Below are 16,630 nucleotides of genomic sequence, written 5' to 3'. Positions count from 1 at the left end.
GGCACATACCTTAATATACATCCCCTAGGGATTCCATTAGGAGAAATCTCAGAGAATGTCCCAAGAAGAGGAAGAGAGAAGATTGCCATTTGCATAAGTCCCTACCTCGCTTGGACTCACTGCTGCCAGCTCTGGTCTGCATCTTGTAGTATGGCTCATTGCAGTAGTACTGGATACGCGCTTGGTAGGTGTTCACCCCCTTTTTGGTGGTGTAATGGAAGGCTCCGTTAGTCAGGCTTCGGGGCTGCCCACAGTCCTTGACTTGGAGAGAACACAAGGCCGTATGAGAGCTAAGAATGACTGTGCTGGAGCTTCAGTGGAGGGAATGCGAGTTTTCTGCCCGCAGAACATGCTGAGAATCTTAGAGAAATATGGTCAGTAGGGAGGACACTTGCAATGGACGGGAGTTGGATGGCGTGAAATTGAGTTCTGGGTACACAGCCGTCAGTCCTACCGAGATGAGGGCTCACTGGGCCATAGGCTTCCCAGGACAAGTCAGGGGGAGGGTCTCTTGGGGAGAGGCTTAATGTGGACCCCTCTCTTCTTCTCAGCCCAGGTCCCCAAAGCTGAGGAGTGGGAGGACCCCAGAGACAGACCTATCTCTGAATCGTGACTTACTCTTGCACCTGGGCATGGCGCGATGCCACGTGCCGTCATCCTGGCAGACAGCCGTGAAGGAGACCAGCGCCTGGTTCCCCTGTGTGAGCAGAGGTGAGAAGTGCCGTCAGCAGTGGGAGGCGCTGAAGCTCCCCTTCCTGCCCATCCCACAGGAGCGACGGGACTGACTACAAAGACATCGCAGGCTCTCAGCCACCCGCCCTCCCCTAGGGGTGTGGCTCCTTCTTCCTTCTTCACAGCCTGCGATCCAGACAGGGGCACTGAGTCACAGAGCAGAAAGAGCAAGCCCAATTGTTAGGCCCTACAATTCTCTCTAGACTCTGGCCTGTACCCACTGGGGTCCAGTCGAACCCCACACTTTATAATTGTAATAAACCACCAGCCAGGCTGAGTGTTTTCTGTAGTGAAAGCAAAGCCTCTGCTCCAGAGCAGAACCCCGTTTCCCTCGCTGGCGCGCCCCGCGGGGCCGGGCCTACAGCACCTGCCATCTCCTGGATTGCAGTTTTCTTAAGGGCAAGGGTCTTTCTGAAATACTAGCGCCATCTCGCCCCTTTCAGAGCAGCCTAAGGTGCTCACATATGCTAAGTGCTGTTGCAGTTGCGTAGATAGCAGGGACAAGACCAGAAAATGGCACCCTCTGAAATGACAAGTTATTGGACAATATGAGTGAGTTTTACTAAGACCAAAAATCATTTCAGAGAGTTAACCTTGGAAAAGATTGCAAGAGAATGTGTCTGAGTGAAATGTAAATAATGCAAGAAACTGTGTGACTTGCTTTAAATTCCATGATATGAATGACAAATGCAAAGGTGGTGGTGCCAAAGAGGGAAGGTCCTAACGTGAGCAAAGGGTCTGTGGGTCTCCAGTCTTCTGGACCCGGACGCCCACCCAATCCTCCTGATGTAGCTGGACGCCTCTTGGAATCGAGGGCAATGAGTCAGGTGAACTGCCCGCGATGCAACGTTCCAATGTGAGCTCCGCGGAGGCTGCGTGGATATACGTGGGTGTCTTTTTACTGTGCCTCCCACGTCTAGAACACTGCCTGACAGCAGACACTTAAAATGTTGGCTGAACGAATTAACTACTACTTAAGGACGCACCATAGGTCTTTTCTCCGATTCTGATTAGGTTTTCCCAGTGGATCTGTTGAATAGGAATGGCACGTTCAGTTCTGGGTCCTTGTGCAGGGAAACTCCAATTGTATGTTTTTAAAAATGGCATTTTAGTTTTCCAGCTTTTGTGAGATTGGCCAATGGATAAAATCACATTCCTTCCTGAGTCTGCAAAGCTGAGGACGGATGGTGAGCTTAGGGTGGGACCACCAGGGTGCATAAGAGAGCCCTGGAGCAGGAGGTGGGAGACTTGGGTCTCGGTCCAGGCTGTACGAAGTCACTGTGCGATGCTGAGTGAGTTACTACATCTCCACGCCGCCTTTTCAGTTCCCAGTTCTACAGTGAGTTATGGATGAGGTCAGTAGTTCTTAAACTTGGCTGCGCATTAGAATCACCTGGGTAGCTTTAAATAATCCTGATGTCCCGGCTGCACTCCAGACCAATGGAATCAGAGTCCCTAGCAGGGGGCCCAGATAACAGTGCTTTTAAAACTCTCTAAGTGGCGGAGCGAGGTGGCTCACGCCTGTAATCCTAGCTCTCTGGGAGGCTGAGGTGGGCGGATTGTTTGAGCTCAGGAGTTCGAAACCAGCCTGAGCAAGAGCGAGACCCCATCTCTAGTAAAAAATAGAAAGAAATTAATTGCACAACTAAAAATATATAGAAAAAATTAGCCAGGCATGGTGGCTCATGCCTGTAGTCCCAGCTACTCGGGAGGCTGAGGCAGGAGGATCGCTTGAGCCCAGGAGTTTGAGGTTGCTGTGAGCTAGGATGACGCCATGGCACTCTAGCCCGGGCAACACAGTGAGACTCTGTCTAAAAAAAAAAAAAAAAAAACTCTCTAAGTGTTTCTGATGTGCAGTCAAGTTTGAGAGCTGATGGACCAAGTGACCCTTCTAGCTCAAACATCTCTAATTTCAGCTGGGTGTGAGGTTAAATCCACTGTGGACCTACCTACCTGAATGCCTTCTGGGATGCTGGGCCAGCTGTCTCCCCTCAGCCCTGGGCTCTTACCTCCACGAGCTGGTAGCCTTGCTTGCAGGTGACAATGAAGTAGTCACGGAACTGGTACTGAGGCTGTAGGTCCTGGATGATGGTGAACTCGTCTAGGGTCTTGGGCTGGGGGCACTTGATGACTGTTGGGGAGACCAGAGGGCATGTTTATTTCAGAGCCACTTGTCCTTCCTTCTCCTCACCTCCTAATTGCTGGCCAGCAAGGGAGGCCCCAGGCAACCTTACTTTCAGTGGTGTAATGGAGATTCCAGCCCCGGCTGTCCCCAGACTCATCTGTGAAGAACAGCAGATCTACGGCATTGCTGCTGGTGTCAAGGTCGGGGGGCCTTTGCTTCCCACAGAACTCGCCAATGTTCTTCCCGTTGGCGTAGATCTAGTGGGGGAGGGAGGGGGGTTATCTCTCCAGCGCAGACATTTATCTACGGGGCCAGTGGTGTCAGCCTGGTGGCCGGGGTGGGGTGGTGGTGGCGGAACCCTGCCTTGTGCATGTTTTCTGCTGAAGGTGAAAAGGGACCCCCCTGCCCAGGACCCAGTTCCAGTTGGTGGGAACTTGCCCAGCCCACGTGTGACGTTGGTCCTTCCCGTCCAGATGGGCAGAGAGGAGCCGAGTGGGGGTGGGAAGGAGAGGAGGGGTCTCTGGGGGCAGGATGGCCGTACCTGTAGCTGGTCGTACGGGCAGTGTACTTGCTGGTGCTCATCGATTTCGAAAGGCTCCAGGAACTTGAGGCGGAGGGTGAGGCCCCGCTCCACGCGGATGCTGTAGTTGCAGCGCAGATCCGGGGGGTAGGGCCGGGGGTACTCCAGGCTGGAGACGTAGCCTGACGGCTCTGTGTACAGCTCGCTGCTGCACTCGGCTGGCAGAGCAGGGAAGCGGGGGGTCATGGGTGGGCTCTGGCTGGCCCAGAAAGTCCCAGCCCCGGCCCTGCCTGCCTCCCACACCCGCCCCGGCTCACCCTGGCAGGAATGCCTGTCCTTCTGGAGCTCGTAGCCTGCGCGGCAGGAACAGAAGTAGCCACCGACGTAGTTGTGGCAGAGGTGCTGGCACCGGGGCTGCGGCTCCTCCTCAGCCGAGTTGTGCTGAGAAGCACATTCGTCGAGGTCTGCGAGGATTCGGGAAGGAGGGTTAAACTCCTGCCTGGAGACTTCTGTAGTGACTCTGGTCTCCGTGAGGGCACTTGCCAGAGGCCTAAAGACAAAGGCGGTGCCGGCCACCTGGACCTCCGGGCCTCTCTAGTACTCTCTGCGAGCTGCCCAAGGGGGACAGAAGCCAGGCTGACGGCTCCTTTTGGAAAAGCTCTCTTGAGGGGAGGAACAAGGAAAGCCAGGCTTTTGGCTTCTTTGGATTCTGGATTCCCTTTCTTGGCCCCCATTCAGTACGGTGGAGGCCAGACAAAAGGGCCCCCCTTGGGGACCACTCACCCACAGCCTGGTAGTAGGCCAGGAAGCCCTTGTAGAACATGACGGTCCCATTCTCCTCGTTGGAGAAGTCCGTGTGGAAGGTCAGCAGCATCTTGTTCCCTTGGGACATAAATTCCTTCTTTCCTGGGGGGTTGCCCAGTGGAGAGCCCAGCTGCCCACAGAACCTGCCCAGGTTTTTCTTATCAGCAGAGATCTGGTGGAGGGACAGGTGCAGGAAGAAGCCCTGTTAGGGAGTTGTGTCCGTGTGGCAGGGCAGTGGCCGTCCTCCTTCTCTTGCCCAGAGTGCGTCAGGCCCCACAATGGCTCTGGCTGTGGCAGACTCCCCCAGGTGACTCTCGTCTGCCGCCTGTGTCTCCCATGGACTCACTGTCGCGTGCTGTCCTGTGCCTGGTACATCACCCCTTCCCTGATTTCTGCTCCCCGAGCAGGTTTTGGGTATTTCTTTGTCCCCATCACCTCTGTGTCCTTCTCCCACTGGAACCCTGGCTATCTCCACCCAGCCTTCACCATCCCTTCATTCCTACAGTCTGGACTGCTCGACTTCATCTCTGTCTTTTTTTTTTTTTGAGACAGGGTCTTGCTCTGTCGAGTACGGTGGTGTCATCACATCTCACAGCAACCTCCAACTCCTGGGCTCAGCGATCCTCCTGACTCAGCCTCCCGAGTAACTGGGACTACAGGTACATGCCACTGTGCCCGACTAATTTTTCTTTTTTTTGTAGAAACGGGGTCTCGATATGTTGCTCAGGCTGGTCTCAAACTCCTGGCCCCAAGTGATCCTCCCACCTTGGCCTCCCAGAGTGCTAGGATTACAGGCGTGAGCCACTGTGCCTGGCCTATTTCTGTCTTCTTATCCCACCTCACCTTGTTCCAGCCATTCGCACCCAGCCATGCCTCCTGATGTGCTCAGCTGAGCACGAGCCCTGGGGCCCGCCGGCCTGGCATCAGCAGTCATCGCGGAGCTCCCCTTGCCCCTCTCCTCACAGATGCCTCAGTCCTGCAAAAGCAGAAGACTCCCTCCCTCTGTTCCCCGCTCTCCCTGCCACCAAACACTGCAGACTCGCCAAGTCCTCCGGGCTAGGAAGACGTGCCATTTTCACGGTATTCTCTCAACCTGCAGAGAGTGGTAGTCATTGACATTCACAGGCTCTGCTTAAGCCCTGAAGCTCATTTGTTTTGGTTATAGAAAGATGGGACCAGGAAGGTACCCTTGGTTGTCACAGAGGTGAGGGGACTGAGCCCAGTGTCTTTGCAAAAGGCTATGCCTGCCCCGCCAGAGCACACATTTCTCTTCCTCATGTGCCTGCCCCTCCTATCCCAGCCATGGCGATATTCTGCGTGGAAATGGGGAAGTGGAGGCAGGGTGGTTTCCCAAAGACTCCCAGCTAGTCAGCAGATGGGGAAGGTTTCTCTGACTCCTGTAAACATGACTTTCCTGAGAGTGGGACCTGTCCCTCCCTCCTCTGTGTTTCTCCCTTCAGTGCTCCCTGAGGGGCTCTACACTACCCGGCAACCCCACCCAGGCATCACCTGACTCTGAGTTCCACCTGGCTATCAGCTTTCACAGGGCTGGGGCGGTGTCCTGGGCTGGGCACGCTGCACAGGGGGCCCCGCTTCGTCTCCCCCCACCCGCCCAGCCTGACGCCTACCTTGACATAGTCATAGAAACAGCCTTCGGAAGGCTCCAGGTCAAAGTGCCAGAAGACGAGCTTCACCCTGTATCCCATGGGGACCGTGATCACAGTGGTTGTCTCGAAGTTGCTGGGGTACGGCTTGGGGAAAAGAGGGGAGGTCACCTCCCCAAAGAGCTTCTGAGGGGTGGGTCTGGAGCCCCCCACCCTGCAGAACAGGGCGGGCACCAGGAGGTACAAGAGCCACCTGCCAAAAGGAAAGAGGGTGTCGGTGGGCTGCAGGGGTGCAGCCCCTCGCCGTCTGGGCAGTGGCCGGGTCGGGGATGGGATGGACATACCGCTGTCCATTCTCCTCTCTGCCCATTCTGGACCTCACAGAGATGTTCTCGGTGGGGGTGGGGAGTGTCCCTCACCAGGGCAGTGTCCAGTCCAGAGGTTACCACACTCTCATTGCTGTCCCTCCCCAGCCTCCTCGCCTGCCCATCCCCGCCTTCACTCCCCTTCCAGGAAGAGGATTGGCTTGGGACCAGTTAATTGGGGGTGAGGGCTTCCAGTCATGGCTCTCTGAAAGGGCTCCCAAAGGTGCAGCAAAGGCCTCTGGGAGCAACTGTTGATGGAGTGTGAGACACACTCGCAGAGGGTCCCTCCCGGATGAGGTCCCCTCCCCTTGCTGCTCCCTGCTGCGAGCCCAGAGGGAAAAAGGGAAGGCGGCATCAGGTCCTGTCTCAGGTCTCCTCTGGTCCTCAGGAGGAGGGAGGGGTCCGCGCTGTGTGCATGCACGCGTGTGCACGGTGGGACAGATGAGGTGTGGTGGGGGAGGCTGTTCCTGCCTCCCGGGAACGAACCCGGATTGCCTCCTGTGCCCTGCTGTTCCCCCTGCCTTCTCCCTCCCTCCGGGAGCCGGTCAGCCTTACTCACATTTCTCAAGGCCCCTGTTTGGGATCCTGGGCTCTCCTGACAGCGTCTTCCCGCGCTGTGTGTGGAGGGAGAGGGCAGCATGCGGAGGAGGGAAGGGGAGGGAATGCTGTTGCGGGGGGGGACCATTCCCGGAGGGATGTTGTAGGGAATGAACTATTTGCATAAACAAAAAATCTGAGTTTCCACTTTAATTTAGTTTTGGTTTTGAAATCCCTGTTGGTGGTGCCACCTGCTGGTCCACATGGGAAGGGCTAAGGAAGGGGGGTTGGAAGTTTTAGGGACTGGAGAGCCTTGGGTTGGAGGCCTGGAGTCCTCAGTCTCTGAATCTGATAGAAAATCTCTGTTCCTTCGGAGGCCTTCCTGGGGCCGCCGCTGTATTTAAAGGTTCCGACCCAAAAGGCAATGGGGAATCACAGGTTGCCGGGCCTCACTTCTCTGACCGCCCTTTCCCATCGACCCCGTTCTTCCTGCCCTTGTTCAGGAACCGCCAGGGTTTCGACGCTCAGGATGAAGCTCCAGGGACAGCGGAGGGGAGACAGGCAGCTGGGAATGGGCAGAGGAGAACGGAGTTTGGTTGCGTTGGGGCCCTGGCCTGTCTTACTCCTGAATGACAATAGCTGTGTCAGGGTCACCCTCAAGCAGCACTGGGCTTTGAGACCCTCCCTCCCCAGCTCAGTGAACTCGGGCCTGCCAACGAGCCCGGCTCTTACAGAGGCCAGGGTGGCTGCAGAGAGGGTAGAACATTCTGTTTTCCGCAGCATCTGGTGGGCATGGTGGCCAGGGCTTAAGCCAAGGGTGTGTGGCTGCAGAGCAGGAGGGACCCGGTCTTTGCTGAGAGGAAGCCAAGGCCCTGGGTGGGGAGGGGCTCCTGTCTCTCCTGTCCACCAAGCCATAGTGTCCTGCTTTAGAATTTTGCTCTTTTAGAAGCCTTTCTTCATCAATTCTCCATGGCTCCAAACACCCGCTGGCACTTTATCCCACAGGGGGCTTGGGCTGCAGAACAGGCCTCTGCGCTCTTGTGCCTTTGAAGGCTCTCACTTGTTTCCCTTATTAGAGCAACCCCTCCATACCTCCACCCACCCATGCATCCATTTACGGGCTACATGTTTAACGTGCAGGCCGCTTTCCTAGGCAACAGATTGCAAGGACTCACAAAGATGGCGCAGTTCCCCCTCCGGCAGTGACCAAGTCATCAGTGAATGAGGTTAGAGGGCAGGCACAGGGCAGGTGCAAGACCAACCAAGGTTTGGAGGGTCTCTGCAGCAGGCTTATGTGTCGGAGCTGAGGAGTGAATCTGATGGCAGGGCTGGTCCACGACTTGATTGTGACCTGACCCACGGCCTTGTCAGGTCAGGAAAGACAAAAGAGAGGGGAGAAGAAAAAGGACCAGCTCAAAGGATGAGAAGGAAGGCGAATCTCATCTGGCTCACTGCACATTAGTATCCCAACAGCAGCCTCTCTGTGTGTGTGTGTGTGTGTGTGTGTGTGTGTGTGTGTGTGTTGCACGTTCATGATGGGGCAGAGGGAACAGGTAAGGATGAGGTGGTCCAAGAAGGTCCAAGAAGCTGAAGCTCTGCCACCTGTCCTAGGGATTCTGAGTTCTGTCCTAGAATCGTGCAACATGGCAGGAAAGTGGCCAAGCTGGACCTCGTTAGCTCAGTCCCAGCTCTGTCCAACCATTCAAGATGACCTTGACTCAACGTTTTTGTTATATCCTTGACTTATACCAAGAATAGAAAGAAGAAACAGCCACATGAAGATTGCTCCTGTACTTGTTTTAAAATGGGTATTGAAGACATTGTCTCTGATATTCCTTTTAGGATTTGATTCTGGGGAAAAAAGTGTTTCTTTTAAAGTAATGGTAGGTTTTCTCTACGGATAAATCTCTATCTGATTTATATTTCTAGGTCTAGAGATGTGGATGGAGATATAGAGATGTAGATATCTATACACACACATATAGGTATAAGTATATCCTTTTTGCCTTGGCAGGAAGTAACTCATATCATTTTCTTCAATAATAAGTAAAATAAAATAAGTTAAAATGATACACGTTCATTAAATAAAATTTAGCAAATAGAGAATAGGGGAAACCAAATAGCCAAAATCATAGTGACGACAACCACCTTTGTTTCATATTTCGAGAGCATTTTTAATAGTTTTTTTGTACCGTGTGTGGGTTTAAAGAACAGGCGTGACCACATTATGTACAACTTGGAATACTGCTATTTCTCAGAGAGAAATTTAACTTTTGACCATCTAGCAACTTGACTCTCAATGCTCACAAATTTGTTCTCCTCTCTGTTTTATGGTATTCATTTTCTATTTTTGTTGAACAGTCGTATTTTATTTGTATCTTTCACTGTGAATCACCTCAAATCTTTACTAAAACTTGAAGAGTTGGTCTTCTTAAGTGGAGCAGCGCCCTCAATAACGGGCGCATAGACCGGGGTGTCTGCAGGAACTCCAGTCCAGGGCTGGGCTGGGCTCACCTTGGCGTCTACAGGAGACGGAGCCAGCAGGAGAGTGTGAGCCACATGATGCCATCTCCACAGAAGCAAAGATTCCAAGGGAAAGGGGATTGTAAGGACACAGGGGCTGGGACGGGGAAGTGGGTGATCTAGCAGGTCTTGAGGACAGCTTGAGGACAGTCACGCACCAACGCTGGCTCTTTCGCTAGGCACTTTATCTCCCTGAGCTTTAGTTTCCTCATTTGCGAAATGTGGATAATAACACATCCTTTGCAAATGTGGTGTGAGGATTAAATGAAATAACACATGGAGCACCGGGCACGTAGGAGACATAAAACAAAAAGGGAGCTCTTACTATAAATTCCATCTAGGAGCTGTCGGTAGGCAGTGAAGCCAATAGCTTGAGTATTTGGAGGTCAATTAAAGGGTCTTTGGAATGTTTCAGACACGAAATGCAATTAAGACCCCTCCTTCCCTGCTCCACTTGAATAGGGGGTGAGAAGGTGGCTCTTCCACAGGTAAGTACGGAAGATGCTGTGTCAATAGTCAAGGAGGGGGATTCACAGGATGTTCGAGGTGAAACAGGGCTTCCCTGGGTGCAGTGCAAGTGTGCAGGGCGGTAGAGAGCGAGGAGAAGGGGCTGTGGGACTCCGCTTTCTACCTGGGCTGGTGTAGGCTTGAAGGGAGGAGGACTTCTCACACAGTGGCTTGCTGCATCAGTGACTTGAATAGGGACCCCTCTCCCCCAACCTCCAGGAGTCAGTCCTGACTCTCAACCGTCTCTTGACTGGGGCCTCCACAGTACTGGCTGGTCACTGCTCAGTGCCCTGGGGTCAGTCCCTGCCGTCCATCACTCCCTTGATCCAGTCCATGTAGTTGAGCACTTTGGTGTAGAAGCCATAGCCTGTGTTGCACCCGACGCCCCAGGACACGATGCCCGTGGCCACCCAGTGATGGGCTCGATCGTCCCACACCACATAGACGCTACCGCTGTCCCCCTGGCAGGCGTTGTTTTCCTGCATCTCATCCCCAACACAGAACATGTTATCAGAAAACACCTCAGTCCTCTGCTTCCGTTGGAGCCAGGCCTCACAGGCCTCCCTGGGAGCCACGGGCAGCCTTGAGTACTTCAGCTTAGTAGTTAACCAGCCCTTCTCCACACCAAACCCACTGACGTAGCCCTGTAGGCCGCTGAGGTACAGGGTCTCGTTGTCGGGCAGACAGACCGGGAGGACGCTGGGGCCCAGGGGGACGCTGTGTTGGAGCTCCAGGAGGGCGATGTCCGCGTTGAAATTGTGCGACTCATTCTGACGGTAGTCTGGGTGCACGACGACACGGTGGACGGGGTAGTTTCCCAGTTTCAGCATCTCATTGATGTCTGTGTGGCCCAGGAACACATCCACACTCAGCTTCTTCCTGAGAGAGACGCTGTCCTTGGGGTAGATGGTGTGGGCAGCGGTGAGGATCCATCTGTCGCCCAGCAGGGCCCCGCCCCCGCGGCCGTAGATACTGGTAAAGGCTTGCCAGGGGAAGTTGCCCAGCTTAGCTCTGGAGGAACCAAGGGTCGTCTGGTTCTGGGCAATGGGGATGACTGGCTGTCCACAGACTGCGTGGGAGGAGAGGCAGGGTGAACAGTTGGCGGTGGCCTCAAGGCACATTGATTAAACACCTACTTCTGTGAAGAAGGCCCCGGGTCTGGCTCCGCCTGGGGTCAGATCACTTACCCTGGTGCAGACCCACATGTGTAGACCATGTGGGCAGACAGGAGCAGGAAATTAGTCATGCTACTGGGCACATATCCTGCATGGGACTCAGGGCAGTGGACTGAGGGGCAGAGAGCATGGTGCTGGCTCTGCTGGGCTCCGCCTCCTGCCTCCTCAGTCATCTTGAAGCTATTCCTTAGATTCCTGGTGGGAGCACCCCCAGGCGAAGTCATGTTGCAGGCAGAGTTTGTTTTCAGCGTCTTCTGCCTCTGTTTTCTGTCACTTCATCATTTGCAACATCTCCCACTACCACCTGCCTTCCCACCCACTCTCAAAGCACAGTGAGCCTTCAGGCTGCCCCTAGAGTTTCCTGTGGATCGGATTGAGTTAGGAAGGCAATGCTTTGATTCAAAAATGTGGGTCTCAAAATGGTGGACTTGAACCCTCATGCATTGCCAGTGAGATGTAAAATGGTACAGCTGCTGTGGAAAAGGTTGGCAGTTCCTCAAAAAGCTAAACATAGAATTATTACATGACCCAGCAATTCTACTCCTAGTTACATACCCAAGAAATCTGGAAACATATGTTGATATAACAACTTGTATACAAACACGGATAGCAGCATTATTCACAAGAGGCAAGAAGTGGAAACAACCCAAACGTCCATCAGTTGACGAGTGGATAAACGAAATGGGGTGTATCCATACAAAGGGATAGTATGTAGCCATAAAAAGGAATGAAATACTGATACTTGCCATAACATGGAAGAATCCTGAAAGCATTATGCTAAGTGAAAGAAGCCAGACATAAAAGGCCACATAGTTTGATTCCATTCATATGAAATGTCCAGAATAGGTAAATCCATAGAGACAGAAAGTACAGGGTGTCCCAAAAGTCTCCAAACAAAGGAAACATTTTGTAAAATTTTGTAATGAATATTTTGTAAATAAAGGTACATTTAGCTACAATTTCCCATTTTCCTTATGTATGGCAACTTTTGGGACACTCTGTAGATTGTTGGATGCCAGTGGATGGGAGAGGGGAGAGTTGGAGGTACTGGGTATTTTTGGGGGGTGATGGAAATGTTCTGGAATTAGTGGTAATGGTTGCGCAACATTGTGAAGACACTAAAAATCATTGAATTGCACATTTTAAAGTGGTTAAATGGTGAATTTTATGGTATGTGAATTTTATCTCAATAAAAAATTTTTTTTAAATGGTGGACTTTCTGGCACTGTGTGGTGTCTAGGTAGGGAGCTATTTTGGGGACAGAGAGCCTGTCTGTATATCCTTAAAACATACCATATAAAGAGAGGGTTTTCTCTTATTTCAGCTCATCTGTCCTTCTTCCCTCCTCCCTTGTCCATCTGATTAACTTCCTCCAGACTTTAATTTTCCTAGATATATTGTGACCCTGGAAGAGTAAGGGACAAGCTCCTTGCCTCTTCTTTCCTGGGCCTCTTCCTCACCTTCTGTGTTCTCTCCCCGTTAGAGCCCTGTGCCCCACAGGTCCCAGTTACAGCTGGGGCTGGTTGGGGAAGTGGCCACTGGAACAGCACTGGCAGGGAACCACTCACCCGGCGCACACTGAGGAACCTCCTCCCTGCCCTCTCTGTCCTTCCAGGTCCTGGGGGCCGTGCAGGTGAGCGTCCCTGAGCAGCAAAACGAGAGGAGGCCCAGGAACAGGCTCAGAATTGGAAGGTGTTGTGTTAACAAAGACGGTGCTCAGAGGGCCTCAAGACTTTGGGTGGGAGGGAGGCACATGGAAGCCACTTCCTCAGTAGGTAGGGACTCACCTGCTGTCACCGCCTGGTAATAGGGCTCCTGGCAGTGATTGTGGATCTCGGCGGGGCTGTCTCCAGGTGTGCTGATGGCCTCGGAGCCCACACTGGCCCTGCTGGTGGGCTGACGGCAGCTCACAGCTACAGGAAAGCAGCAGCCATTGGGCCCAGCACAGATGTGCCCGCTGGCAGCCCAGGGGCTGATTCCAGCCCATGGCTATATTTAGCTGGACCTGCACAGTGCTTCTTTAAAACCATTTGAACTGGTTTTTACCAATCAGATTGTCAACACTCAAAGAGTTTGAAAATAACTGTGATAAGTAGGGTATGGGGAAACAGACGTTTCCATACATGGGTGGTGGGGATGTAAATTAGCAAAACCTTTTTGGAGGAAAATTTTAGCAATATCAAAATTAAAAATGCAAATATTTTTAACCTAGCATTTCCATTTCTAAAAATTTACTCTAAAGATATTCTCACACATATACTCAAAGATAGATGTATTATATGCAAGGATATTCACAGCAGCACTGTTTGTAGCAACAAAATATCTACCAGTGGAGGACTGATTAAATACATTATGACACATCAGTCAAAGGGATTTTATGTGGTCATTAAAAAAGAATCAGTCAATGCTAACCATATATATATGGCATGATCTTTAAGATATATCACTTAGTGAAAAAATGCTCAGTTTAGAGCATTGTGTATAGTATGCAACACACACACACACACACACACAGACAAACAGACAGTTTATACTCAAATGGCGTAAAAGGTTTTTGGAAGAATGGTCAGGAAGTGGGGAACAGGGTTGTTTCTGGAGAAGGTAGCCAGGAGCTAAGGGCCAGAGATCAGAGGAAGACTCATTTTTTAGTATATTGTCTTTTTTTGTTACTGAAAATTTTATCTTGTGCATACATTATCTTTAAAAAAAAATCTGAGTCACCATTTGAAAATCTAGAATTTTACTTAAAAAAAAAAAATCTTGATTTTTGGCATCTCTTCAAAAATGAGATGATCTGCAAACACTGGGCCGGTAAGTCTGCATGGAGACAACTGCCGGGGCCGGGCAGTGGCCGCCCCTTAAGGCGGCTGCTCACCAGCATGGTCCGGGCTGCGGCAGAGCTGGGGTCGGGCCCAGGTGTCCCTGAGCCCCCAGACTCAGCCATCAAGCTGTCACTCAAAGTTCTACTTGTGGCTTCAAGATTCCAGGGGTCATGGCTGGGGGCAGAGGCTTCCTCCCTGCACCCTGAGTAGGGACACTCACCCACGGCTTGGTAGAGGGCCAGGAAGCCCCTGTGGAGGTGGGTGGTCTTGTCCTCTGAGGAAGAGCGTGTGTGGAAGGTCAGCCGCAAACTCCTCCCTGAGGACACAAACTCCCTCTGACCAGGAGGGCTGCCCAGAGGGGAGCCCTGCTGACCGCAGAACCGGCTTAGATCCGTCCCACTGGCTGAGATCTGCAAGGGGGAGGAAGGGAGAGGGGGCAGGCAGCTGTGGGGTGAGTCGGCACTCCTCGTGGCCACAGGGTCACACCCTCGGTGTGACTCCAGCCCCGTCTAGGAGGCCCGTACCCCTCTGGGACTCAGAAGCCACCCCTCGCGGAGCCTTCGTCAAGTAGCCGCCTGTTCCATTATTGACTCCCACGTTTCTTCCAGACACGACCACGTGCTAGAGTATCTCTTTAGCCTACCTTACTTATCTCACAAAGCCCACCACATTTTCCCTTTCTCAAGAAGCTCCCTGGGAACCCCAGGGTTCCCGCGATGGTCACTGGACTGTACGTTCTGCAAAGGCAGGAACTACATCTGTTTTGCTTGCCACTGAGTCCCCGACGCTCGGTGTGGTGCCGGTAGCACCACAGTTGACTCGATGAATATACAGACCTCATTCCCCATCCAGCTCCTCCCCCGGCCCCGCGCCCCTCCCATCGCCTCCACTTCTCTGAGTAACTTCCATGCCCAATCTGTGCAGCAATCAGACCGACCCTCTGCCAAGACCGAGCTCCGGGGGCCCCCGCCCTTTCCTGTCGAGCCCTCCTCTCACGACAGCCATGCGCTGTCATCGAGGCCCTCACCACGTGTGGGACTCGAAGGACACAAGTGTCCACAGTGTGGGTGTGCTGGGCGATGCTGTTTCACCTGGTGAGTTCTTAGAGCAGGTCGTTTCTGTTTTCACCCCCCTTTGACGGTCTCGCCCCTGCTCAAATCCCCTCCTGTGGAATCCAGGGAAGGGTGATCTGGAAGGATTCCCTGGGCCTATGCTTCATGCTTCGTCTCTGTTCCCGGCACACAGCCACCGCTGGGCTCGTTTCTTCTCTGACCTCCATGCTGATCCATGTCTCCCCTCCCTGCCCTCATCCTCTGCAAGTCTCAAATTCCTCCACGACTTCGACCGGCCCATCTCGCTCTGATGATATTAACTGGGTAAAAGTTGGCAAGATTTTGCCTGGACAAGTTCTAATACTGATCTTTTCCTTAGAACATCAACAAATGTAACTCCCCACGTTTAAGAGGCCTGGCTCCTGGGAGCAAGCACTTTGGTTTAGGACACTGTGCTTGACTGATCCATTCGGTTGTAAAACCCTCCAGTTTTCTTTCTACTCTTTCTCATAAATTGTTAACCAAATAAAATCTCTTAGGATTCTAACTAGCAAAGTACAGGGTGTCCCCAAAGTCACCATATGTAAGGAAAATGGGAAATTGTAGCTAAATGCACCTTTATTTACAAAATATTCATGACAAAATTTTTCCTTTTTAGTCTCCATAAAAAGGAAAAAAATTGTAAAATTCTGTCACCTGTAGAGTCAACCCACAACAGAGAGTCCTAATACCTGTGTTAAATTCTAGACTTTGCTTCTGACTCCCTGTGTGACATGGGGCTTTCTCAAGCACCGAAGATCTCAGATCTCAGATATCTCAGTTTTTTCTTCTATAAATGGTCTGTGAGGCCTCTCAGCTAGGACACCACATTCCATGGGGTTCTCCAGCACCTGCGCTAAGAGCAGTGGCGAGGCTGACGCTAAATACCTGCTCACTCAAAACTCCATCTGTGGTGGGTCCTACACATGGTAAGCGTGGGTTTCATTTTGTTCTTCCTTCAACAAAATGTACTGACTATGCACTATGTGTGAGACACCGTGCCAGGTGCTGGGGACACAGATATGACTAAGGCCTAGTTCTGCTACCGAAGAGCCCAGTCTGGCTGAGGACGTTGACAAGTGAAAAATGAACTAGACCGTAGTGTACTGAATTCTGCATTTGAGGTACGTGTGTGTGACTTGCTCTGGGAGCAGAGAGGAGGGAGGAATCCTATTCCTGAACTTGAACTCTCCCAATGACAAGGCAAGAGTTAGGCTGGGATGAAAATTTTCCATGATTTCAGAGGAACAGGGCACATGGTAGGTACTCAACAGACATAGGCTGAATTGATCAAGGCATTGTCCTGACCGTTAAATCTGAAGCAATAAATACATGCACTTATCTCCTCTTCTACCTTAACCCTCACTAACCTGACAGCAAAGCGATAACACGGTATACGTAATCAAGGACAAAGAAAGGAGAGGAGATGACAGCAGGTGACAGGTGTCAACACATTTTGGAAGATGGAATGGAGACAGGCAAGTGGCAACTTGAGTGTGCAAAGGTGGGAGCCAACATAAAGTGAGCAGATTCCCATGACTGAGCCCTGGGGAGTCGGGGGCACTGAGAGCCCCAGGGGATAGAGACGAGGGAAGGGCTCGCGAGGGGACAGCAGGTGGGAAGCCTGTGAGGGAGACCTTAGAATCCACATCCTCATGAACACCCCGTGCATCCAGGCAACCCCCTCTGGCCCACCCTACCAGAAGGCCTGAGCTAGCTTGAATTAGATTCTGGACTTGGGGGAATGCACCTTCATTGTATACCAAAAGCTGCATCTCCCTGGTTTGCTTAAAAATAAAAGAAAAGAAAGAAAGAAAGAAAGAAA

The 16,630-nt window shown here is 52.2% G+C and overlaps 2 protein-coding genes across 3 annotated transcripts in view; both read right to left on the bottom strand.

Annotated features, from left to right (window-relative positions):
- C1R (complement component 1, r subcomponent) overlaps positions 1-6,930 on the bottom strand; it is an 11,106-nt gene extending 4,176 nt beyond the window's left edge. Inside the window, exons 1-9 of one of the 2 annotated variants that reach the window (XM_012637852.1) lie at positions 6,710-6,930; positions 5,810-6,038; positions 4,161-4,353; positions 3,695-3,841; positions 3,399-3,595; positions 2,967-3,114; positions 2,742-2,863; positions 619-697; positions 106-261 (exon numbers count right to left, since the gene is read on the bottom strand). In XM_012637852.1, coding sequence (XP_012493306.1) covers positions 106-261; positions 619-697; positions 2,742-2,863; positions 2,967-3,114; positions 3,399-3,595; positions 3,695-3,841; positions 4,161-4,353; positions 5,810-6,038; positions 6,710-6,711 — 1,273 coding nt within the window. In that variant the 5' untranslated portion in view covers positions 6,712-6,930. Of the gene's footprint in view, positions 1-105; positions 262-618; positions 698-2,741; positions 2,864-2,966; positions 3,115-3,398; positions 3,596-3,694; positions 3,842-4,160; positions 4,354-5,809; positions 6,039-6,129; positions 6,219-6,709 lie in introns of those variants that run through there. The other variant, XM_012637851.1, reaches the window with a different exon arrangement.
- Positions 6,931-8,855: 1,925 nt separating this feature from the next.
- The window catches only part of C1RL (complement component 1, r subcomponent-like), a 13,217-nt gene continuing 5,442 nt past the window's right edge, over positions 8,856-16,630 (bottom strand). The window contains exons 5-8 of the mRNA XM_012637803.1: positions 13,935-14,124; positions 12,680-12,805; positions 12,461-12,535; positions 8,856-10,786 (exon numbers count right to left, since the gene is read on the bottom strand). Of these exons, the coding sequence (XP_012493257.1) occupies positions 10,014-10,786; positions 12,461-12,535; positions 12,680-12,805; positions 13,935-14,124 (1,164 nt within the window). The 3' untranslated portion in view covers positions 8,856-10,013. The remainder of the gene's footprint in view (positions 10,787-12,460; positions 12,536-12,679; positions 12,806-13,934; positions 14,125-16,630) is intronic.

The sequence above is a fragment of the Propithecus coquereli genome, unplaced genomic scaffold, assembly GCF_000956105.1.
Source record: "Propithecus coquereli isolate 6110/MARCELLA unplaced genomic scaffold, Pcoq_1.0 Scaffold124, whole genome shotgun sequence".
In the NCBI taxonomy this organism is placed as follows: Eukaryota; Metazoa; Chordata; class Mammalia; order Primates; family Indriidae; genus Propithecus; species Propithecus coquereli.
The sequence above is the reverse complement of the archived record's forward strand: the minus strand, read 5'-3'. Positions and strand labels throughout refer to the sequence as shown.